At 34.6% G+C, this 26,618-nt stretch overlaps 3 protein-coding genes across 9 annotated transcripts in view; 1 reads left to right on the top strand and 2 right to left on the bottom strand.

Moving 5' to 3' along the window:
- The window catches only part of LOC143363778 (uncharacterized), a 306,621-nt gene extending 288,675 nt beyond the window's left edge, over positions 1 to 17,946 (bottom strand). For 4 of the 6 annotated variants that reach the window (XM_076804314.1, XM_076804319.1, XM_076804310.1 and 1 more), the window contains exons 1-6: positions 15,994 to 16,134; positions 15,115 to 15,241; positions 14,801 to 14,930; positions 14,553 to 14,717; positions 14,021 to 14,222; positions 13,819 to 13,943 (exon numbers count right to left, since the gene is read on the bottom strand). In XM_076804314.1, the coding sequence (XP_076660429.1) occupies positions 13,819 to 13,943; positions 14,021 to 14,222; positions 14,553 to 14,717; positions 14,801 to 14,930; positions 15,115 to 15,241; positions 15,994 to 16,000 (756 nt within the window). In that variant the 5' untranslated portion in view covers positions 16,001 to 16,134. The other 2 variants (XM_076804326.1, XM_076804333.1) reach the window with 2 other exon arrangements.
- The window catches only part of LOC143364128 (uncharacterized), a 69,090-nt gene continuing 54,807 nt past the window's right edge, over positions 12,336 to 26,618 (top strand). Inside the window, exons 1-2 of one of the 2 annotated variants that reach the window (XR_013084000.1) lie at positions 12,336 to 13,330; positions 13,812 to 13,942. Coding sequence is in view for 1 of the 2 variants with exons in the window: in XM_076804629.1 (XP_076660744.1) it covers positions 13,062 to 13,330 (269 nt within the window). In the remaining variant the exon portion in view is untranslated. Of the gene's footprint in view, positions 13,331 to 13,811; positions 13,943 to 26,618 lie in introns of those variants that run through there. The other variant, XM_076804629.1, reaches the window with a different exon arrangement.
- On the bottom strand, positions 18,095 to 21,393 carry LOC143363989 (tubulin alpha-1 chain). Its single transcript, XM_076804521.1, has 3 exons — positions 21,234 to 21,393; positions 19,587 to 19,809; positions 18,095 to 19,280 (listed from the first exon to the last, which is right to left on the bottom strand). The coding sequence occupies exons 1-3, from the start codon at positions 21,234 to 21,236 to the stop codon at positions 18,154 to 18,156; spliced, it is 1,353 nt and encodes a 450-aa protein (XP_076660636.1). The 5' UTR covers positions 21,237 to 21,393; the 3' UTR covers positions 18,095 to 18,153.

The raw sequence follows: 26,618 nt of genomic DNA, 5'->3' as shown, positions 1-26,618 counted from the left end.
CCTGACGAAGTTCGTCTAAACGGAAAACTTCATGTAATTCTTACTAGAACAAAGCAGGATTGCAAAGTTTGTTCTACCCGAAACAAACCAGGTGAAAGACATGAGACGACATATTATTCTGATACATGTCTAGATAAGCCAAGAATGCATCTTGGTCAATGCTTTATAAAGTATCACACAAAGCGAAACTACAGACCATAATTTTTGTAAAGATACAATTTTAAAGATGTAAATATAGATAAACAATCGAAATATAACGTTTTTATAAGATCGTCCTACTACCTCACCCGGCCGACAAAGTCGTCGTTCGCAAAGGGTTAATACTCATATACAGAAATACCAATGTTAAACTTCGTCTCGTCCGTCACAGTGTAGCTATCATTGTCGTATCAGTTCTCGCAAAAAGCGGAGGACATTGAGCGGTACCAGTGGGGTGGCATAGAAGATCGCGTTTGATACGCGTCGATATTACGCCTTACGGCATCGCGGCACGCATTACTCCGATTTCTGCGTGGAACGGGAGATGATCGGCGCTGCGGAGCAACGGTAGTTGCTAGATCTGGAGCAAGTCGCGTCTAATTGTTTACCGAGAACCGGTGAAGTGTCCGCAGGGTGAAGCATCACCGGCGTGTACCGCTACCTTGAAACCAGAATTGTTACGTGGCTCCCAGCTACTGGGTCACTATCACCGAAACGTGCTCGTTCGCCGAGACACTCGGCCCGCGTTATTCAACACGCGGGCGCGTTACGCACGTACGCGTTTAATTAACCCTTTCGCGGTACAATTTATCCTTCCTGCTCCGCGTGCCGGCTAATCTACATCGACTTTCAAAGTCCCGCCGTTGAATGTTACCTCTTATCTCGATTGCTCCAGATGTTTTAAGGCCGCGCGAAGAAAAGTCATTGTGAATTCTCTTTATTCGGTCTATAGTGACAGAGCGAACGCTTCTTGAACCCTTACAGTTCGGGTAATTGCCACGGTCGTGTTTCGTGAATTAAATTAGATGTCCAATTAAGACGAGATTCTTGTGTAGCAGGCTTGCATGAAAGCAAGTGATTCTTATGGATTTCTTTCGAGGAAATTGTCGACTATAGAAGACACATCTTTAAGCAACAAGGAGAAATTCTTTCATATATGGTGCTTGTTTATGCCAACTGTTATCTGGTCGCTTCATAGTCATATGAATCCAAAAAACAAATAATTTTCTCAAAATTAGATGATTTCTTCTTGAATTACATCAGCTCTGAAAAAACATGAAAAACTTTTTCTATCAGAAAAATTGAGTTTTTATTGTTAAAACAATGTTATACAATTAATATTATTGGTACAGTCTGTACACTAATTCACAACAAACCGAAATTTTTCGATTAGTTCTCTGTCATGCTAATTTAGAAAACGTGGTTTCAGGAAAAACGGATTTTTAAGTTTGGACGAAGTTTAAAGATCTTTACAGTGAACGGTTTGAATGTTCAAACCTTGAATCCTATGATATAAAATCCAGAAGATTGAAACAGGAGTTTGGAAATCAATTGATGACTGCAATTGATGAAATTGTAAATTGAAACATAGAGGTACACCAGAATAGACACGAATGTTGCAATTTATCTGTTTCTTCGCTGAAACTTTCGTATCAATTTCAGGGTACAGGAAATAGAAATAACTCCAGAACAAGTATCGCGATTATATATCGTGGAATGGGTATCACGTGGAAACTCAATCCCATGGATTGCGTCGCGACACCAGCGAAGCATCAACGCTACCTCACATTCTACTTCGCATAACGAAATAAATAATCCTATCGACTTGCAACGTGTCAATAACTTGCTACCTCTCGGCTGATTTTTTCTCATAAGCGCTCCTCCATCCGTACCGCGAAGAAAAATAATACTTAATCGGATCAATTACGATTTTGTATATCGCGTACAAAAATTCAAACGAATTTTGTGCATGTCGTTATTTAGACCAGCGTTTTTCTAACAAACAATAAGTATTACAAAAAAACAAAATCGAAGAGGAAGAACTTACAGTACACATTTTTGACTAGCAGCGCGATAACCTATTCCAATTTTTTTATATTTACATTATTTTTCTAGAAACGAAGGTGACCTTCAGTTTTTTAAATGGAATGCTATATGTTTTTTTAATGTCATAAAAGTGTGGGCCAAAACAAATTCACTCATGACTTCCAAAGTCATACAAGGTACGAAAGAAGAGAATTCGATGACGAGTTTAATATTCTGGGTCAAAATAGACCCAGGCTCCGCTGTTGGAGGGTTAGCCGTTTAACCAATTTATTATAACTTTCGTCTTTCGATATGGAGTGACATCAGTCATGAATGCTTACTGCTTCATTAAAGTGAAGACGAATTACATGATTTATTGCCATTTTAATAATCAATAAAAACTCCTTAAGAAACAGTGATTCTTACATTGACAATATGCGCATATGAAGCGCGAAAAATTTTTGAAAATAAAATCAAAATAAAACTTAATGAGCTTGATGACTAGTAATTTAGTGAATCACTTAAATGATAAGATAAAATTTATTAACTCTTAATTTCATTAGTCTACAAAAAAGCGGAATTGCATTAATATTTATACCGAATAATAGTGTGAATTCCACCATTATTATTATTATTATTATATGTTCGCAGTTATCCACTATGCACGCCACTGAACATTCTCCGCATAAAATTTACCATGAATAAGAATGTTTGGAACATCGTTACAAAGCCAAATTAATTTCACTTCTTTACTGATTGGCATCGAAAACGTTGCGTTTCCATTTCTTAACAAATTCAGACTGCACTGAACCGATGAAAAATTATTATACCTTTTTAATCATTTCAAGATCAACAGACAGAACGAAAACGTCAAAATGTCTGGAACAGGCTCCTTCCGTAAACATTGTTATCGATTGTTATTCTTATTCGCAACTATTAAGCGGTATCCTGGATTTTATTTTCAAAAAGTCGAATTTTGTGCATTTTCTGTAAGTATAAGTGTTACAGAATATGTGTGCAAAGTCTAAATGCAGAAAGTTCAATAGTTCTTAAAAAAAAATTCTCAAAAATTGGTGAAAAAAGGGACTCGAAAGTCAAAATAACCTAGCCTTAACTCTAGGTTTACGGAACCGGTCCGAAAGACGGGTTCTAATATTTTTAATTTATGTTTATTGAAATTCTAAAGGTACATCCATGAGGAATAATTAACAAAATTTCTTTGGGTACATATTATTTCAAAAGATGGCTAAAAATTTGGATACACGCATTATTGTTATTTTTATAAAATAATGTAAGTGTAAGTGTAATAATGTAATAATGTAATGATGATACCAACGAAGTGAACACCGCGGCAAAATCAAACCAATGTAATCATATGCGACTGTATATGTGTACAGTGAAGCGGTGAGCAAGGTGGCGTATAATAGCAGTGCACATAAAAACAAAAATGTTTGTTTCTGATAGCGGAGACAATCGCGGTCCGGAGGCATTTGGCTGCCGGACGCTAATCGTATCATTGCAACTTCCAATTCTAAAATCCGATCGAATTTTACGATTAACATTCTAGAATACTGTCTAGATACTGTTACTTTCTTCTTTATTTTCATTAATAAGATGGACTGACCACTTCCTAATTCTGCCTCTTACACAATTTTTTAGTCAATAAATAATATTTAGTAAAAATATTGTCGGTCAACATGAGCTTTCGAAGTCTTCGTGACGACATTTCGATATACAGGGTGTCCCGTAACTGGTGGTACAACCGAGCAGGGGATGATTCTACATGAAAAATTGAGTCGAAAATATAGAATAAAAGTTTTTGATACAAGGCTTTGTTTTCGAGAAAAATGAGTTTGAAAATTTGTCTAGTGCGCATGCAGTCGGCTTGCTTGCGGCTCAACGGATTCCACTGCCTCACGTCTGGATATCTCGGAAATTGCCTTCGTACTTCTAGATATGTTCACAATCATTGTCAGTATAATGATATCACTTCTATCGCTCCTATTCTTTTCCCATCCTTATGAAATTACGCCTCCAGTTCTCATAATACTGTCGAAATGGCAACTTATAGCAATCGAGAGTATACCGATATGATTATTGCGTTGGGTGCGTGTAATGGTAGTGCTTTAGCAGCGGCTGTGATAGCGTTTGAACACTTAAAGCAACATAATAATTGTACATTACAAGAGGTTTGAAGGAATTTAATACGAAGAGCACAATTATGTCTACAACAACGTGGACAGCGCTTCCAGCAATTTATGAATTAAACGAGTTCCTCAAAGGTAATTCTAACATTATAACCTCGACCTTCGATTTATTCGATGTATACAAACCTCGAAAACCTTTGCGAAAAAGGTTGAGGTAACTCAGAATAAAGTCCGTTGAGCCGCAAGTAAGCCGAGTGCACGCGCACTAGACAAATTTTCGAACTCATTTTTCTCGAAAACAAAGCCTTGTATAAAAAAATTTTATTCTATATTTTCGACTCAGTTTTTCATGTAGAATCACCCCCTGCTCGGTTGTACCACCAGTTACGGGACATCCTGTATACTAAAAAAAAGTAGCTTGTTTGTTCCTCGTTGCTGTCCGTTTCACTATAAACACGCACCGCATCGCTTTGCTCACTATAACCTCATACTTAAATAGTAACTTTTAACGTTTCGTAAACCTAGTGTTAATGTTTGCGTTCGTGCGAACGATGGGGATCATTCGACGACCCCGCGCGAAATGAAATTTCACGCGAGAGTGATCTTTTAACCTTTCCATGCGTGGCGTAAATTATAGTTTCCAGTCAGCCGAAGAACCAATATTACATTATTATTTACACTCGCCGTTGAAAGGTTTATGCAACGCTCAACAGGGATTCCTGCTTTATTGAGCCGCCGGTTCGTTTGCATTCGAGCAATGTGAAAGTGTCGTTATTACCGATTGGTATCGGCGCATCGTAAATCCTTCCTTGCCAAGATATTTGTTTTTGAAAAATCATTCGAAACAAACACATTCATCAAGCTTATTCACTAGCGAGAGTATAAATTAAGCGTTTGAAGATTATTTCGTTATTTACTAGTTTCGTGATTTATACTCGACCATTCTATCCCTGAAATCTTGAAGTTGTTTAGATACAGTACACCTTTACTTTTAATTGCTTCTAGTAACCCGTTCAATTACATAGCGTAGTTCATGTACATATGAATACTATGCAACAATAAAGTGATAAATAATTTTTGTGGCCAGTTCAAACTGGTGTTCCATAATTTTATGATTTTTAATTGAATTTTTAATTATGTGCATTGTTTCTCCGAATATAGAAGTGTTCAATACTACATAACATACCTACAAAAAACCTATTTTTTATTTTATTAACTACGATGAATTTTATAAAAAATCTGAAAAATGAAGACGAATGCTTTCGACCACACCTCACTACTGAACTTATATACAACTAGAAATTCTAAAACTTCTATGATAGATTTGCAATTTTTTAAGCATGTTTGCCTAATCTGAAAAATTTGAAAAAAAAACACGCGTTAATAACCCCAATAAGACGCAACTACTATAATAATATAAACGTGGTCATCTGATCAATCAGCAATTTTTAAATTTTAGAATTGTTTTAAAATCAGTTTTGCAATAAAAAATTCCGAAAAAATTCACAGTCGTGTGTGCCATCGGATAGAACGTTCACGAATTTCATCGTAATTTTTTGTTAAGCAGAACAGAAGAAATAAACCGTAATTCTAAATTAGAGGGCTATTTTCTTTGGGGGCTCTATCGAATGGTAAAAACATCGGTTTAGTTCAGCGGTACATTTGTTATACCTTTTGATTTTTACGAAGGAGGAGCTCTATGTATGTTTCTGATAAGAAATGTAAATTTACTCGATATTTGTACTACCACGAGCAAATATTTGAAATTAAAACGAGCCGATCCATTCGTGGTTATCGATTGATCAGCAACGTCAACCACGTATCAACTTTCAATCAAATTTTCAATACACACGACCATCAAAGAGTTAACTATAGACATATGTCCCACCGAGGTGGCTCGTCTTCGGAAGAAGAGGGGTCAGTTGCCAGGTATTTTCATTGAGCAACACAAGTATCGCCATCAATCTTCATTAGCGCGTTGAAATTCTATAGACCGAACAACAGTAATACAACTGACAGAACGTGGAACGATACAAGACGTGAAGTAAATTACGCGTACACATGCGTCGATCATTATTATACTCCTTTCGTTATTTTCTTTTTGGATCCGCCGATACCAGGGTTCTGCTCGCGCGGTCTGAACTCGCGACTTTCGTTTTGTTCTACGCTAAATCGTAGAACTGCGTACACGGGAAATTAATCATTTCTAGCTCGAAGTTTTAATATCAGAGTACTCTGGAATTTAATCATAGACGGAATGGTAGATAGATGAATCGACAGCTAGTAACGATTGGCTCCGATTCGCAAACAGTGATAAGAGATTAAACAATCCGTGCTCGTTCGCTGGGCAACACCTTGGCAACGAATTCTTTGGATTCTTTTGATCTTTTCTCACGACTGCATATACCATCACCATAATACTAATCAACGTTGTGGTCTATAATTCGTTGTGCTGTGAATTCTATTCGACTTTAACTTATGAAGTTACAGGTTCCTTATCGTGTAACTGAACGAACGTGTCCCTTTTGTTAATCCGTAATGTCTCGTGTCAAAGATTATAACTTGCTTGATACATTAATATCAACTGTGGAGTATGATAGCTATTAAAAAAATACGGTTACAAGTGTTGAAGTTAATATTGTAAGCACATTATGCCAATTAAATAAACTAATAGCGATAAATCTTAAGAATGACCTCATGTTGAATTTAAAATCATTGTAGATTCACTTGGAATAAATTAAGATAACCGATCTTTGTGGAATTAGCCTTCGACAGACTACTACCTCTTTTAATAATTACATTTAATTATATCCAGCATCAAAGTACATGATTACCTATAAATAAAGATTATGTACATCTTTTAATATTTGCATAATTATAATTAGTTTGCAAAAATATACTGATGAGAGTAGTATTACTACTTCACTACTTTAACATTAGGTTTACGGAGCACTAAAAATGACTATTTTACATTTCCTTATAAAAATAACACGAATATATCTATCAAAATCTGTAGTCATTTTTTAAATAATATATACGTAGAGAAATCAATTTATAATTAGCTGATTTCTTTCTTTATTTCAGCTTTTTAATATTCATTGAATTGGCAAATTGTACTCTGCATCGCGAGTTTTTACTGAGAAAAAACGAAACAACTTTGATTACTATTGCGATTACTGATGAGGTACAGTGAGTCACAGTAATATTCGGACACTTTTAAAGGGACGATAACTTTCACAATATTGGACCATACAACTTGGATTTTTCGAGAAGTTTAAAGAATTCTTTTACTACACGACGTGAAAAAAATGTTGAAAAAATTGCAATTGGTTGGAATTACACAGAAAATACAAAAAGATCAACCTTGCAATGACCTACAAAAATGAAAATTGCAATTGTTCACGATTTTCGGCCTATAACTATAATAAATATAAGGATTCTTACATCTATCAATGCCTGTCGTTTGTTCCCGCATCAATCGATATTGATGGAATTCTCAGAATATGTATAATTGACACGGATCTACAAAATGTATTTCTTAAATTTTCAATATAGGCCCACATAAAATAGTTGTAAACAACAATTTTTAGTATCTTCTCTATAATTCTGACTAATTGCAATTCTTTCAAAATATTTTTCGCCCCATGTAGTAAAATTGTTCCCAAAACTTCTAAACAAAAAAATCCGAGTCGTTTGGTCCAATGTTTAACAAGTTATCGTACTTTTAAAAGTGTCCGGACGTTACTGTGATTCGCTGATGTTGATGAGGAACTACAAAATTAAACTATTATCTATATCTTTTAGATATCTTTTTATCTAATATATCTATATATAAAATCTTTTTATCTAAAAAGTTAATTGGATTTCTGGATCGAGTTCTTTTACAGCTGTCACTGTAACACTATGAGAAAAACATTGCATAACGCAGTCAGGGGGCGTTTCAACCTTCACTATTTTTTACGGTCCGTGAGCCGAGATCAATTTATAGAATACACGCTGTTTGAAACGCGAATGTAGAGAAGTTTCAGAGTTCCCAGCAGATTCCGTGGAATTTGCTGAAGACAAACATGCGAGCCACATGGTCTTGTTGGAGAGCAACGAACTAGACATAAACAAATTTATCCTCGCCAGCTTAGAGAGCTAAAATTAAATTATTCGGCCAATACTTCCGGCCCATTATTATCGGTCGCGGAGTTAACTTCAAAATGTCTTCAAAAATTCTGGAAAAAGATATATTTACTTTGTGAAACGAAATATGCTTAAAAATAATCCTTAAGGACCTTCATATTAACAAGTTTGTGTACTTCTGAACGTCTTTATGTACTTCTTAATGCATATTCATAATAATGTAATTATAAAATAGAGTAAATGAACAATATTCCAAATTGAATTTTTAGTTTCATAAAAAAAAATAAGTACATTTCATTTGGGACCAAAACTATTGATAATTATGATCAATAAAGCAGAAATACGAATCGGTCTTATAAATGCTGAAATCACATGCAATGCAGTCCACTTAATTACGTATTATCTAACAGAACATAGTGCATAATTAACGGATCACTTTCTGTATAATCAGACACTGTTCCTGTAGCTCCTACAATGTGTTATAACGTGATTGTGACATCTCGTTTAGACCACTACATATCTAAATGTTTACAAATATAATTCTGTTCCTAGAAAATATATTACACTTGAACTTATTCATAAATTATATTATTATAATAAAAAAAAATATACTCAATAACGTATAAATAACAATAAAATCAAAGATTACAGAATTCTGTACACAAATGAGTAGAAAACATGGAATATAATATCTTTAAAATAATTTTGTTTTAAAAAATTAGGAGCAGATGCAAATAAAACTAAACTTTCGAATCTTAATATATGTACATACTGCATGTTCAGATAATTTACAGAACGATAATTCCGTCATATATAAGTTATTATTCATATACCTTTTGTCTAAACATTAATAGATACACATACCGAAATCTATTAAAAATAAGATTCACAACTCTTGCTATCTTTAATTAGTTTTAACAAAAGTTTCATATCACCACATTTTCACATTCTTAATTTATTTAATAATGTAAACACTGATTTTACTGTAATGCAGTTTATACTTAACATTTGGAATACCTAATTTCATTATATCAAATGAATTATAATAATAAATATTCCGTTCAGAGTATTAAAAAAATCAATCATAGGAAACTTTCTTATCTGGCGAACTGTTTTCACTCATACTAATAATATTCATAATTTTACTAACATTTTGTTTATCTAGAACAGTGGTTTCCAAACTTTATGTTATTACGCCCCCCTTTAATAAAATCCTTATGAAAATACGCCCCCCTTTCAAATTTAATGTTATGTTATGAAAGTTTATCTATAAGTATAAATTTGTTTACTTATACAGGGTGAGTCACCAAACGTTAGCACCTCAAATATCTTTGTTGTTTCTAAAGATACGTAAAATATGGTAAGGACAAAGTTGAATGGTACAATGGGGCTGACACGATGCAAAAAAAATTTTGTTTTTATGTCCTTTTTTTGGAGATATCAAGGTCACCTTGACTTTTTTAAATGGAACCACCCTTTTTTAAACACCTACAATGATAGTCCCTTTCATTAGGAATTCAGTGACTATAATTAGTCCAAGGTCATTCAAGGTCAAGGACAGAAAAAACGTATAAAACTAAAATATGGAAGCAGAACACCTGTATTTTATAAATGTTCGAAATGATGGCCGTCTGCGTCGATACATTGTTGTAAGCGAGCTCTGAAGGAAAGTTGAACTCTGATAAGTGTATCCGACGTGATATTCGTACATGCTGTGATGATACGCTGACGCATATCTTCAACTGTTGTTGGAGCATCCGTGTACACGGTCTCTTTTAGCAGACCCCATAAAAAGAAATCTAGTGGATTTAAATCAGGCGAACGTGCTGGCCATGGAACTGTTCCGCCTCGTCCAATCCATCGGTTTGGATATCGAGAATCCAACGTTTCTCTTGCTACTCGTGCATAATAAGCAGGACAACCGTCATGCTGGTACCACATATCGTAGCGATTTTGTAAACGGACATCTTCTAACAAAATTGGCAGATCTTCTTGCAAAAATTGAGCGTATTTCTGTCCCTTCATCATTCCGTTAACGAAATATGGTCCAATTACTTTGTCGTTCAAAATACCACACCACACGTTTACGCTCCATTGTCTCTCATGATCAATTTCTCGCAGCCGGTGCGGATTATCCACAGACCAATAATGGGCGTTCCGTAGATTAATTGAGCCATGATTAGTAAATGTTGCTTCGTCCGTAAACAAGACATTAGAAAAAAATGAATGCTTTTGAAGCAATCCCCATTGACAAAAGTTAATTCTATTTTGAAAATCATTCCCGTGCAATTCTTGATGGAGCGATATGTGGAACGGATGAAATTTATGTCGGGCCAGAATTCGTATTACGCTACTTTGACTTATGCCTGCTTCCCGGGCAATTTTTCTCGTACTCACGTGAGGATTGACAGCTATAGCTGCTAAAATATTAATTTCATTGTCTTCATTAGTCGTGGGATTCTTCCGTTTGTACTGTCTTGCATGTACACTTCCAGTACTTCGAAACAACCTGTACGTATTAGTGAAAGTATGTCTAGAAGGAGTGTTTCGCTGGGGGTACCTTTCTTCATAAAGTAGTCGGGCCTGCACTGCATTTTTTCTACATTCACAGTAAATCGTGATCATATCACACTTTTCAGTCATCGAATATAACATAGCGGAATCGCGTTTGGAAACATACTGATAGTAAATAAGAATGCTGAATAACATTGAAGGACCTTAGTATGTTTACCTTAACTACGACCATAGTATGTTTACTATTTCCTACGAGTCTCAACCGTGATAAACGTATTCTGCTTCCATATTTTAGTTTTATACGTTTTTTCTGTCCTCGACCTTGAATGACTTTGGACTAATTATAGTCACTGAATTCCTAATGAAAGGGACTATCATTGTAGGTGTTTAAAAAAGGGTGGTTCCATTTAAAAAAGTCAAGGTGACCTTGATATCTCCAAAAAAAGGCATAAAAACAAAATTTTTTTTGCATCGTGTCAGCCCCATTGTACCATTCAACTTTGTCCTTACCATATTTTACGTATCTTTAGAAACAACAAAGATATTTGAGGTGCTAACGTTTGGTGACTCACCCTGTATATGTTATGTTATGAAAATTACATTTCAGTTCAAATTTTTGCGCTTATTCTTGATCTAGTCCGCGCCCCCAGTTTGGAAATCGCTGATCTAGAGTAAATTTTACAAATTCGTTACTTTTATGCACAGAACATAGTACAGTGAATTCCCGATATAAGTCCCTACAAGCTTCGCGTTTAAAGGTCCCTGGAAATATCCACACCACTGCGGGGTATACACCGTGAGGGGCCAAGAAGCTTGAGAGCCGCCGCCGCCGGGAAGTGTAACATAACACGGTCGGGTATATCGATGTGAAACCAGAATACCGCTACTAACCCAATAAGAAAACATCTTTATTTTTCATTATTTTTTTATGGGACTTCCGCCAACATATTCGTGGCATTTTTCTAATAAAAATTATACCAAACTTGATATAATTCCGATGATATTTACTTGTGTAATGAACGAATAAAGTTTCGGACGCAAAGAAGAACAGCGTATGGAAAAGGAAGAGACACAGAGAGTCGAAGCGTTCGGGAAAAATGGAAGACTGGTGTGAACTCAAGTCTTTAACCCTTAAGTGCATAGGTAAACTAAATATTAGGAACATGAATGCATACATGGGGTCCATTGAGGACCCCACTTACCTAATTCCTTGCTAACTTTGATTACAGCGACAATTTATTTCTGTAAACTTTCTGTAAAACTGTAAAATTTCTGTAAACTAAAAATGGCGCGGCTAAAAATGTTAACACAAAATCCAACACTGGGGTCCTTTGCGGACCCCACTCATGCATTTAAGGGTTAATCAAAACGTAAACTTTTATTATTAATTATCTTTTTACGAGACTTTCACCAATATATTTGTAGAATTTTTCTAGTTAAAATGATACCAAATACGATATCATTCGGATCATATTTACACTCACTTTCCGTTAATATAATTGTAATGGAAAGTAACTTTCATCGATCATTACACACGTAAATATCATCGGAATTATATCAAATTTGGTTTCATCTTAATCAGAAAAATGCCACGAATATGTTGGTGAAGGTCTAAAAAAATAAAAAATAAAGAAGTTTTGTAATTGGATTAGTAGTGGTCTCCTGGTCTCACACCGATATACACTTCTCGGCGGCGACGACTCTCGAGCTTCGCTGTTCGTTTTTACGTGCAACATTGTATCAGAGAAAGACATTTTCTCAGCCTTTCTGACCCTATCTGTCTACTTGTCCCGGATTTTGGACATATAGACGAGAGGGTCGTTTACATTTCCAGCGTGCACTGTATATTTCAATTGCAACGTTCGTCGAAAACCACAGAATTCGTCTAAATGTCTCTCGCCAGAACCGTGTAAGGGACTTATATCGGGAATTCCTTGTATCTTCAACTTCCGATACATATAAAAATTTCCATGGTTGTGAAGTTATCCTTGATTAAATACTTTTTGCCATATGTGCTTTTATTATTTAATTACTTCATCAAAGGAATCGTTTATATTACGTTTATTATTTTGATAAATGAAATATAAGAATTTATCATTGAATTATAAATTTACAATATTTTATACAATATAACAAATTGCATCAACATTTCCATTCCGAAAAGCATGTTCAACATACAAAAAAAAAAATAATACGAATATTCTTAAAATATAACTACATTACAGTGTATAATACCATAGTTCTGCATATGATTGTCTGGCACATATCATGTTTTGTGTCGAGATTGCAATTAAGGGGGGAGAGAACGAGAGAAAGAAGGAGACAGAGAACTCTACAGAAAAATACGGAACCAACACGAACGAGTCGAGATCTCGACGCCCACCCAGTCACACAACAGGGAGTAGAAAGACAATCGAGCTGAAACTGAATGTACAGTGCTTCGGTTCGCCTCAACGAAAGTATAAAATAATTCTGCAGTCTTTGGTCGGCAACGAAATTGCAACATCGCGAATAAGAAATCGCTGCAAAAATCAAAGGTATCGAATTTATTATCTAAAAGTTAAGCCAGCTTGAATCACTTGTATAGATCTATCCTAGTTATACATTTCAAGCACGATAAACGTAATTATTTACTATTACTATCGTCCATCCTGTACATTTGCGTGAGTGTCAGCTGTCGACCGTTTCCGTTAACAATAAAGACGTGTATCCGGTTTTGTAAATGGAATACACGCACACGCGCGCGCGCACACACACACATCGATTTGTTGTGTTAATGACTCGTCCCATGAATATATGCATCTCATTATTTACACTTCATTGCTTAATGTACCTAGAACACTTATTTTGACAGTGGCAAGTATTTTTATTTCATTTCAGTTTCATCAAAAACTTCACAATATTATTCTCGTAATATAAATATGAGAGTATCTCAATTTTAAAATATTATAATGAGTCGAACATATTTCTCGATTTCAATATACAAATCTTTGATTTTTATAAAAATATTTCTTATAGGACTCACCATGTGCTCCACTGCTTTTTCCTCCAGTTCCCCTAAAGACCAATCTATGTGAAAACTCAAAGGTTGTAGACGAGATTCCATCTCACGAAGCCATTTTCTCAAACACTTTACTTCATGCTCAAAATCTATAATACATTGTTAAGAACAGTGAGCAATACTCTATTCAAAATTTCAATATCTCGTCATGAACTTATGAACTTACCTGCCGATATATCCTGTTGATTAGATATTGGCCGTTCAACAGGTGCCATAATTTGTTCTACTAATTCCCATTTTGCATTCAAATGGTCAACACGCCACGCTACTTCATCTTTTAAAGCAGGGGCACGTGACACTAATTTTCCAGCTTGGTCATTGAATAACTTTCTTCTGTAAGCCCTGCGTCGCAGCTCCTCCATGTGAGCCTGAGGTATACATTTTATTACTATTATGTCACTACTAGTCCATTAGTTGTCATTGATGCAATCAATTTTTATTATTATAACTAGACTGTGGATTTTTATGCATTCATAACATCCCCTGCAGAAGTATACTACAAATATTTATGTTAACAAAGATTAAGTTAATTTCTACTGTAGTTTTATCATAAAGAACTTTTTATTTAACGAAATAATTACTTCCTTATTTTAGTATTTATAAAATTATCAATCACAGCACAGTGACTACTGAGTAGTCACTCAGTGATTATCACTCCACAGTTTAATTATACCTTAATATAACTGAGTAATACATACCGCACGCAGACTTTTATCTAACAAATTTTCTTCCTTTGAATAAACCAATTCTTGAAGAACTGTTAACCATGAGTATAGTTCTGAGAATTGACTGCTAACTTCTTTTAAATTCCATGATTGTGCTGATACATCGGACTCGTCCCATGTTAATTCACCATTCGCTTCCTATCATTATTATTAAGAACAAATCCATAGCATTTACACGAGGCGAAATTGCATTGCATATGTATAAAACATGATGCACTTACCTTACAACTATCTATTAAATGGGTATCCATAATATAGTCATAATTAGATCGTATCGCTGCCCAGAAATCATCTTTGCAGTCTTCACGATTCGTCCACAAACGCTGATTTGGAAACTGCTTAGGATCTTTTCTATAAAATGAATAAATAATTGTATTGTAGTTTCTTCGATACACAAATTAGTCTACTCACGAATAATAATATAATATAATTACTGACAGCATAACACATAGTTTTAACAAATTCTTAGAATATATTTACTAGAACAATAAAGGCAGAACTACATGTATAACATAGCGTAAGATATAGAACAAACCGTTTCTTTGTAAGGCTGTTATATGGTCTTTCTATCGCTACCCCCCCTAGGCCATGCTTTTCTAAGCTTTGGCCGAGTGGCTGAAGCGAAGACAACGAGAAACTCATCTTCATGGCTTTGCAGTGGTCTGGAAAAAACAAAATATCTACTTAGAACATCAGTATTATGTAAAATGAAAGACAAGACATTGATAAGTTATTTAAGCAAAAGTGAAGAGTAGAGTATGTAACAGATATAAATTACACATTGTTGTTACATTGTCCATTTAAAGCAGTGGTTTCCAAACTTTATGTTATTAGAACCCCTAACCTTTTACGTTACAAAAGTTTATTTATAAGTATACATTTTTTTATTTATATATGTTATGTTATGAAAATTATATTTTAGTTAAAACTTTTAAGCCTCCTTTTGAACTAGTCCTCGCCTCATAGTTTGGAAATCGCTGGTATAAAGATATGAAAAGCAAATTGATGCCAAATTAATGAAATAATAGTGATCTATTGTTGTCAACAATATATACATATAAAGATACACATTATCTATAACAATATCTTTATTAGAAATGCAAAAGAATATTGAAGTGTGTACATATTTTAATTAATTATAGTAACCGATAAATAGTTACATGTTTAATTGATAAATATTTAAGTATACTTTGTACCACCATTGCAATATGATGAAATATTTACTAAATGTACCACACACTGTATTTTTACATATATAGGTTTTTGCTTCCATTAAAAAACAAAGGTATTTGAGTTCAGCGCTATTTGAATTGATAAGTAGACAACAAAAGAGATAAGAGTATAACCTGAAGATTAATGTGCAGAAAGTATGCCTTGTGATCTTATCAAAAGTATTTTGCTGTAATTCACCTACCAAGCATAATGAACTGTATCCCAGCTAGGGGTCAATATTAAACAAACTGATTATATTGTATATCACGCCATTCTTGAATTCCTAATTTTAAAAAAATACTTCTTTCTAATGCATTACACGCAACACGGCGTAAAATTTCTTCGTACTGTATTATATCCTCAAATACATTGATGAATCACACGTGTAGATGCAACATTTGGGCGTGTGTTGTGTACACACCGTGTACACATGGATTTTGTCCAGGTAAAGTGGCATAGCGAATGTTTTTATCAAAAGTACAAGAGACCTCGTACAACTCCGGCTTAAGCAGGAAGATAAGGCACATAAGAAATTACGTATAATTGACTCGAAAACATTCATGACTCCCACCGGAGAATACTCACTCTCATTCTTATCGTAAGTAGTCATGAAATAAAGGTAACGTTCTTTGAAATGGTCTCACTATAAATGCATTATTCAGCGCACGAGAAAAAAAACGTGATTGAGGAAACCGGAGAACGTTGCAACGAGAACTCAAGTTGGAGTTGGAGGGGCTGCACTCCACTGCATACATCCAAGGCAGTAGCTTCTTGCCTTGCGAGTAAGTATGCAAACAATATATCGATACGCCAGAGACATCGATACACCTGTCTCGAGCCACTTGTCCGAATCCGCTTCAAACATATTTCATTCGATCTTGATTACGCATCGACACCTCAGTCTCGATGCATCGATTGAATATTGTATCGATATCCGTGCAATACTTTTTACATTCTTTCCCGGAGCGAAACGTTACTGAAAAACTTTAAGTAATACTGCGTTCACTCACTCATATTACTCGCCGTGGTCCTGAACACATGGTCGGTCCGTTTGGACGCACTATTTAATGACGTGTCGGTAACATTTGCACAATTTTTAAAATAACGAGTCCGCCAATTTTTTTTTGTTAACAAAATGCCACCTTACACAGAGCACTGTGCACACCGACATGCACCGACGTGCACTGCCGTGACGCGCATGCGTGCTCTGGGCAAATGTAAGGAGCCTATGGGCTCATGGCGGATTCTCAGTAAGATATCTATTCTTGTTATTGGAGTAAAGTAGAACCAACTGACGTGCAATAAACTGAGATAGAACAGAATTAGAAGGGATATTCTTACATTTGCAATAAGAGAACGTGAATGGCCGCGACAAATTATTAGACGAAGTATTCCGGGTCGCGTGCTTGTCATATGCACGTAAGTTGGTTTTTCAAATGTATTCCAATCGAGACTGTTGAACCGTTCGAGATGACACGTTTAAACTATTTAGACAGAGGATCGGTATTGCAAAATAAAAATTAAAACCGCGATCACTAATAGCAGTCATTTGATGACAATAAAAAGTCCATGAAACTACGAATAAAAACTGTGAGATAAGAATAGCGAATACATTACGACCTTTTATGAATTTTTAAATGCCTAAAAATAAAAGATTTATCAAATTTGGATATTTCACATTTTTATGTAAAATAAAAATTGTTTACATTAAATGCAAGACACAGGAACTATACATAGAAATTTATTTCTTTTTTCAATAATTTTGATGAGTTAGAAGTAATCCGCCAGTGAGATTTGTAGATTTTATAAATATTTTTACAATTTTGTATTCAATCTGGCCATTTTTGTCAACTGTTTGAAATGAATGATATATCAGATTATTTGTTGCGGATTGGTAACATAAAAAATCATAAATTTCCGGTTCTTAAGTTACCAGATAGCTTTGTTTTCTAATACTCAATAGTCGTATAATAGTTTTATGTTACGGTATTACTGTAGATAATTACCCGATAAAAATTGATAACAAAACATTTTTATTTATTTTATACAATTCCGTTTCATTTCGCGAAGCAATAAAACAATTGATTACTTTCAGTTTTTTAAATATTCTAATTCTAAGTTAACGTAACAAATTACGTGATAATTAAATTAAACACTTCTCTATTATCCGAAAATACAACTTAAATGGTTTTAAATGTACAACATATAACTGCAAATAATCTATGAATTGCTTCATCAATCACGAAATGAATCAAATGATTTAGGAAACATAGAGGACAGGTGACATACACGAGACAATAGCGTTTGCAAATTCGCTCATTTATTTCATATTGTTTCTCATTGAAAAATCATGAGGATTTGTTTAGTATTCTTCAGCTCCTTCTCCCTCACCTTCAGCAGAATCCATGCCAACTTCCTCATAATCCTTCTCCAAGGCAGCGAGATCTTCACGTGCCTCGGAGAACTCACCCTCTTCCATACCCTCACCAACGTACCAATGTACGAATGCTCTCTTTGCGTACATCAGATCGAACTTATGATCAAGTCGAGCCCAAGCCTCTGCAATAGCAGTAGTATTCGACAACATGCAAACAGCTCGTTGTACTTTAGCAAGGTCGCCACCCGGTACAACAGTAGGTGGTTGATAGTTAATGCCAACTTTGAAACCGGTCGGACACCAATCGACGAATTGAATGGTGCGTTTTGTCTTGATGGTTGCGATAGCAGCATTAACATCCTTTGGTACAACATCTCCTCTGTACAGCATACAACAGGCCATATACTTTCCGTGACGGGGATCACATTTGACCATCTGATTGGCTGGTTCGAAGCAAGCATTCGTGATTTCCGCAACAGAGAGCTGTTCATGGTAAGCCTTTTCCGCGGAAATGACTGGGGCATAGGTTACCAGAGGGAAGTGGATTCTTGGGTAAGGTACTAAGTTAGTTTGGAATTCCGTCAAGTCAACGTTAAGGGCACCGTCGAAACGGAGAGAGGCAGTGATCGAAGAAACGATTTGACCAATCAGTCGGTTCAGATTTGTGTACGTTGGTCTCTCGATATCCAAATTACGACGACAAATGTCATATATAGCCTCATTGTCGACCATAAATGCACAATCGGAATGTTCTAGAGTGGTATGGGTAGTCAGAATAGAGTTGTAAGGTTCAACCACAGCAGTGGAAACTTGTGGTGCAGGATAAATTGCAAACTCCAACTTCGACTTCTTTCCATAATCCACAGACAGGCGTTCCATCAACAATGACGTAAAGCCAGAGCCAGTGCCACCTCCAAACGAGTGGAAAATAAGGAAACCTTGGAGTCCAGTACATTGATCAGCGAGTTTACGAATACGGTCCAAGACGAGATCAACGATTTCCTTCCCAATTGTATAATGGCCACGAGCATAATTGTTTGCAGCATCCTCTTTGCCTGTGATTAATTGTTCTGGATGGAAGAGCTGACGATATGTGCCTGTGCGAACTTCGTCTGGAAAAAGAATAATTATGTAACAAAATACTTCCTATTACAGAACAAGTTATTACAATGAGTTATTAGATCAGAAAGTTAACATGTCAAACACTGCGCTACACAATGGGGCATTTTCCTAAAAAAAGCAAGCCAAAACTATTCTATCATTAAAGCCACGGACCAGTCATAGACTTTAAGTTCATGTCAAACTGCTGCGTTAACTTTCGTTTATGCACGTTGTTCGCCCTGGCGCAAATGGAAAGTCCAGCAAAATAGGCTTGGTGTTTAACGTGTTAACAATTAAACTTTAATGCAGTTACATACCGACTACTGTAGGCTCTAAGTCAATGAAAACAGCTCTGGGAACATGTTTTCCGGCACCAGTTTCACTGAAGAAAGTATTGAAACTGTCGTCACCTCCTCCAATAGTTTTATCAGATGGCATTTGACCATCAGGCTGAATGCCATGCTCCAGACAATACAACTCCCAACAGGCATTACCAATTTGGACTCCAGCCTGGCCAACGTGGATTGAGATACATTCACGCTAAAAAAGAGAATTACATGTAAATTTTTATGCATACTACTATTAATAAAACATCCGGCTGTATTCCCAAGAACCGGACACATCCGATTTGGCTGAAATTTTGCAAATAGCTACATTTTACATAAAAGCAATGTTTGCAAGGATTTTCGGCGACTCGAAATGTAAAGCTCAAAATTTTGAAATCAGCCTTTGTTTAGATAAAAACGATATTTGCGAGAAGAATTTTTGGTGCCTTGAAAATTAAGGTAGAAAATTTTGCGGAAAATAATTTACCATTTATCACTCTCTGCATTAGCGATAGAACCCTGCCCGTTAAATAAATTCGCGGTGATACATACCGTAATCAGTGAAACAAATGACTATCATACGAGATAATAAACGAATCTATATAACTCGATGTTTTCATGTTTCGCCCATAAAACACGTGCCCCACCAAATATTATAAAGCTAGGAATTAAGTTTATTAACTAAGCACTTAAAAGCTTTTTTCATTCTTTTGCAATGGAAGACTACGCTTAAAACATTTGTCGTATAATTTAGATGTCTCCCAATGTTAATTATTTAACCAAAATACATATAGGTCGCACAAGAATTAAAATGAACAACATAAATTTGTTTTCCCCGGCGAAAAAATTGCGTAATCGTGAAGCGACGATTGATTGGTCTAGGTTAGGTCTATTATAAAGGCCTAGGTTATTGGAGTTGGATCCCCTTTTGTCAACAATTAAATAATATTGTTAGTATTGTTATTGTATATATATACTGATATTAAATAAAGAAAAAATAGTAGTGTTCCAATCTTATTTTACTCTTTGTCGGTAACGTTGGAAATGACAAAACAGTAAACATTTTCTACCAAATTTTAGCTAAATCAAGCGTGACCGGTTTTTGAAAGTTTTGCCAAACAGACCTACAAAGAATTTGATTATTTGAAATTACTCTAATGTTGTGCAATAGTTTTAATGAATTACAAATGCTAAATATTTCTTACATATTAACCAAAAAGTATTTTAATCATCACGTGTAATGCCTACTTTTCGTTGAATATTTAATTTCTGTTGAATTAAAACTGTGATATTTCCTAGAAATGTCTACTAGAAAACGTCAGCTTCTTTAAAATATCGATCGCGTCAGCAAAACGACGCACACTTCCCCCTCTCTTTACCAACGCGAAACAAAATCTGACATTTTTCACAACCGCGCGAAACTGTCATTTTTCTATGATAAATTCATACTCCGAGTAAAACGAAAAGAAGTCAATATTAAAGCAAATGCTTCTGAATTTATACGAAGAATATTGATATTCGAAAGGGCGGAGCCGGCCGGTTCAAGCGTTTCAATGTAACAGCGTACTTCGATTAACACGTCATACTTGTAGATGCGTTATTTCTCAGACGTGAAACTACCAGATAGTATTCTCTTACCATTTTGAAGTCTGAAGAAGTGTTTTACGTCCTCGTATAAATTGGGTAGCCGATAGTTAGAGCAAGTAATGCCGCTTCTGTTATCAACCACACACAATACACGGTCGAAGACCAAACGATTAATGCGCGAGGAACGCCAGCGACGGGATCTTATACACCCGACTATCGACTCTTTCTGCGCACGATCATTGGCCGCCAGTGACCTCACCCTTGCCTCTGATTGGACGACAGTCGACCGCAACACGCCAGAATGCCTTCACGCATGTTTCCTACTCGCACAATATAGTACCTCGCGACTGTCATGCGACATTTATTTTATTGATTTTACAAATTTCAACGAGGAAATTAGTGTAGAATAGCCTGTTCGTTGACTCGGCAACGATTAATTTACAGCCAAGCCCTCAGTCAAGTAAGCATTATGCTAGCTATAGTAAATTGTTCATAACATCAATTAAAACAAAATACAACGAAATTGAAATAAACGGACATGTCCAGCAATTTCGTTGTTCTTAATAGATATCTTTGAAATTATATTCAACAATTTGCAGTTACCACTAAAATTATTGTCGGAAGAATGCTATATTCTCAGTTTGATATAGTAAAATACAAGTACATAGTATACACACGAAACGTATCCTTCCTACATTAACATATTACGCGAGCACGACCTCTTTAACAAATTATGACCGTTATTAATTAGATGGATCTTTGAACTACGTTACGCATTTCGTAATAGACAAACCGCTAATTTCCACATTCATTTAAAGATATAATTTACTGCGAATTCTTAACGGATAATTGTGTTTTAATTTTGAGAGAACTCAGGTTATTGAATAATATGTGTTAGTTTTGATTCAATATAATTCATCAAATAAAGGTCTTATGGTATTAACTGAAAACGGAGGTTGATTACATTTTTTAAACATGCAAATTGACTTTCTTGTTCCAGTGCATCTTGTAGTGACTGTTGCCGGAGTTTCATGGTGTGTGAGAACAAAGATGTTCGGAACTCTTGAGAGAGTCTCGTGATTGCATAAAATAAACCTTACTTGATTCTTTTTTTAATGATATGGGTCTCTTAAATTGTTATTTAGTTTCTAAAAAATACACATATCAGAATAGTTATAATCCAAATAGCACAAAGACAACTTATCTTGTACGTCCGATGCATGTACGTCCGTGACGGACGTTTTGTACGTTCTGGAAACGTCTCGATAACATCCATATGTCCCCTTATATGTCTTCGTTACATTCTGCAAATGTCGTAAGAAGGTCCCATTTACAAAGTGAGATGTCCTAAAGATGTCCTGTATGGACATTTTCAGAACGTACTCTGAACGTATACAGAATGTTTACAGAACGTTCAAAAATCTAACCTCTTCGAAGGCGTATACAAAACGTTTTCCGAATGTTCAAAATTGCTGAGATTATAATAGATAAGATACATACTATAATACAATTAACTAATACACTATTATGCAATATTATACATATAATATATATATACATAGAGGGTGCATATATATATGTATAGGGTGCGGCGCAAATTAGTCCCCACGATTTTTCAGCCCCTTCGGGTGGTCGGACAGAAAAGTGTTTCGTACCAAAGTTATTCAGTATTTAACCGACAACAAACTGCAATTTTTTAAATTAAAAAAATCGATTTTCAACAAAAAAATCAAGGTCACTGTAATATCTTTTAATGGAACTGGGTATTTTTAATTTCATAATATTGTAGGCGACGTCGCGGCGAATTCAACGACCTGCTATACGATGACTTTCAGATGACCTTCAAAGAAAATATCGCCATGAATCAATTGCCAGAATATTTGAATTATTTCGACGGTACGTAATAGCAACGCTTTTACTTATTAAACATTGCTTCAGAACTTAACTCACAAAAAACCAAATTTACTATTAGCGTACCGGTTCATTGTTATAAAGTATCTCACAATTTCATGTAATGAACTAACAGATCTTGCGACACAAACGTTGAGGAAATGATCATTCACAATGTTTGTCACGTATATATATACGCGCGCGCGCGCGCGCGTGTGTGTGCGCGAGCATATGTGTGTGCGCGTGGGGTTGAGATACGTTACAGTGTAACTCTGAGTTTAACTAATAATAAAAGTTCAATATGAAATAAAATATTCTTTCCGAAACGATCATACATTGTTGTAGCCGGACTTTTGAGAAACACGTTCTAGAACATTCGTAAGACATAAGAAATAGACGTTCCTAGAATGTACGAACGTCCTAGGGATGTCCGAAATGAACGTAGCACATTCGGACATAATCTGGACATGAAACAGGATGGACGTACAGTCCTATGGATGTACAGTGACATCTGAGTATTGTCGAAAGTATATTTCTAGTATATTTTACTTGTCTTCGATGATGTATATTATGTAATTACACTAGAATTTTGATAATTTGACTTGCTTGAAACTTCGGCTGTGTCAGATTATCAAACAGCGGGTTATTGAACTGTATATCGTAATGGGGTAATAGCGAGGAAAATAATTTAAAAACTATTTCGGCCAGTAGAATGATATAATTCTTTATTCAGAATAATGTATTGCACTTAAACTTGTGTGTGTGTGTGTGTGTCTCCCGTTTCCGTGCATCGTTATCACTTACCAATTGACAATGGAATTAATTATACATTTCGTATTCCGCATTTTAAAGTAATGTTCGTAGTCGTACATATCATTTATATGATACGGTAAACTTAACTACGTGTTTATAAAAAGAATATTTTTAGTACAGGAACAGAGAAATTATAATTTTGTGAATTAAATCGGATAGTAACCGGAATATTGGTTAAACAGTATTCAAATATGAATATATTATTAACGAAAAATTATTTATTTTGTTTCGTATTTATTCCTTTGTCCCAATAATTTTTTTGAGAGAACGATTTTAGATTCTGTATCGTATTCTGCATTTTCTACTCTTTAAGGATCTGATTACTTTCATAGTAACCCGAAATGCTTATTATGAAAATATATTTTACTATATATAATATATATTTTATTTTCAGATTTCTTTGATAAATAGATTTATAGTATTAATTAGGTATATTTATTTAGATGTCATTGTTCGGATAATTGTATCTTTCGTTAAACAAAGTTTATCCACGTTTAGATACTAATTATTAAATGATCGACATTTTACTGTACACTCACGCATGACAGGACAATGTACCGTCACATTTATTCTTGGTTGCAAAACTACTGCAATTTCTTATGGACGTTGAACTTGTCCATCAGCTAAGAATAGTATCTGCAATAATTGCTTTTTTTTATTTTATACTAAAGTGAATTATTAAAATTAAGATTGCAGATATTGAAGTACGGTTGAACTTTTTTTATACATTCAAATACTGAACACATTACTTACCAGTGATTATTTCACAATATTTAAAAAATCTTTGATTCACAGCTAAGAATTTCACAATGAATTTTTTAATAATACTAGCAATTGCAATAGTGAAATAATTAATCGCGGTATGTAATATAATCTAGTAATTTTGTAAAGTGTTAATATTAAATCGCAAATTAATCTCTACATCCTCGCTATATTTTTTGTTATACAAAATAATGTATGAAACATTTTTTCGCCAAACATGCAAACTAAAACTGTTTCCCACGTGCATGCAATATTGCAAATACATTCCATTGATCCAGCATAATTTGATAGTCCAGTATTGCCGAAGTCCGGAACACATTGGATTGTTACAATGCTTATTGAAGCATTTTTTCCGCGAGAATAAGAACCCAGGAAGGATGAGAGTTGTCGATGAGAGAGCGCATGTACCAGTTGGCCGTTCACTTTTTCTAAAATTGGTCACAGACGGTCGGATTTCCGGTAAGGAAAGCGGTAGATCTCGAAGATCGTCTCTTCGGAAGTCGTGCAGTTCTGGACACAACGGTACTGTAGCTCGAAATAACTCAACTATGCCGCAATCTGCGCGCAAATTAATTGTACTTGACTCTTGACAAGGAGAACATGGTTGTATTTTGAATGCATTACAGATTTTTCTACATCTATATCAAATGTTACCGATTAAAGTCCAGTAACAAAAGTTTTAGTAAATGTGGATTAATAAATTTGATAAAATATAATTTAATATGATTACAAATTTAATATAGACTTACCATTCAGATATACTTGATAAAGTAGTATGCGAATATCTAATTGGTTTTTTTTTTCAATCAGCTTTTTACAATGTGAATTTACATAAGTAACCGCAACATGACCACAAACGTATTATTGTTAAATGAAGTACTAATATGTATACTAGTTCTGACTAGATTTGTAGCAAGTATATTATTTATTACCTTTATCATTAAAGGTAATAAACCTAAACCTTTACCTTTATTATTTTTTGCTTCTATTTCCTATTTTGAACCAGATTATGATTAAGTATTCAAAGCAGCGACTAAAAGTAACGAATATCTCAAAAGTGTTTGTGAAAGAAAGAAGTTTGTTTATTATTTGAATTAATTATATTAATTTCCAAATGTAAAGGAAATGTTTGAAAAAATCACACAAGAGTTATGGTCGTGGTTTAAAACACTTTTTCAAATCATTTTTGCACAGTTTATTAATTTATTATACTAATTTGTCGGTTCAATATGGATAATGTTCTTCTACAATGCTATTGATAAAAAAGAATTCTAAATCTTCCAACAAATAAACGATAAGCATTTGATAATGAATAATCAGTTTTAATAAAGAAGAATCGGTGTTATTTGGTGATAAGGTGTTACTTATCTCCAAAAATAAAAATTATTTTATGCCATATACTCCATTTAAAACGTTATCTGTACAAATTACTTGTATAGTGAAGAGCACATTTTATTATCAATGATACCGTCATAAATGCAAAATACTCTTTAGCATACACGGATAAAATAAAATCTCAGATAAAATTGGTTAAGATCTCAGATTCCAAATAGTTTTAAACCCTTTGCATTATAATATCGTGTCAGACTCGTGACGAAGATTTCGAGCAGGAATCACTAAATATGTATGTTATTAATTTCCTTTAAATAAAATTAAAATTCTATTTTGTTGTTGTCAGTATATGTATACTTATTAAAGATATAATATTAAGATATTCTTCTTCATCTTCTAGAAAATTATGAACGACAATAAAGTTCTAATCAACGTAATCATAAAGTAAATCATAGTGCAAGGTGTTAACCCTTTGCACTCAAAGCTATTTTAACTCCAAAACGAAAAATTTCTTCCGATCTAGAATTTTTTCCTTCTATATATATTTTTTCATCTTATACATACAAAAATGGTGCAATTTTCTTCTACAATACTGAAGTGTTTAGTGATTTATTAAATACAAACAAATTTAATAATGTA

This window comes from Halictus rubicundus, chromosome 2, assembly GCF_050948215.1.
Source record: "Halictus rubicundus isolate RS-2024b chromosome 2, iyHalRubi1_principal, whole genome shotgun sequence".
Taxonomy (NCBI): domain Eukaryota; kingdom Metazoa; phylum Arthropoda; class Insecta; order Hymenoptera; family Halictidae; genus Halictus; species Halictus rubicundus.
The sequence above is the reverse complement of the archived record's forward strand: the minus strand, read 5'-3'. Positions and strand labels throughout refer to the sequence as shown.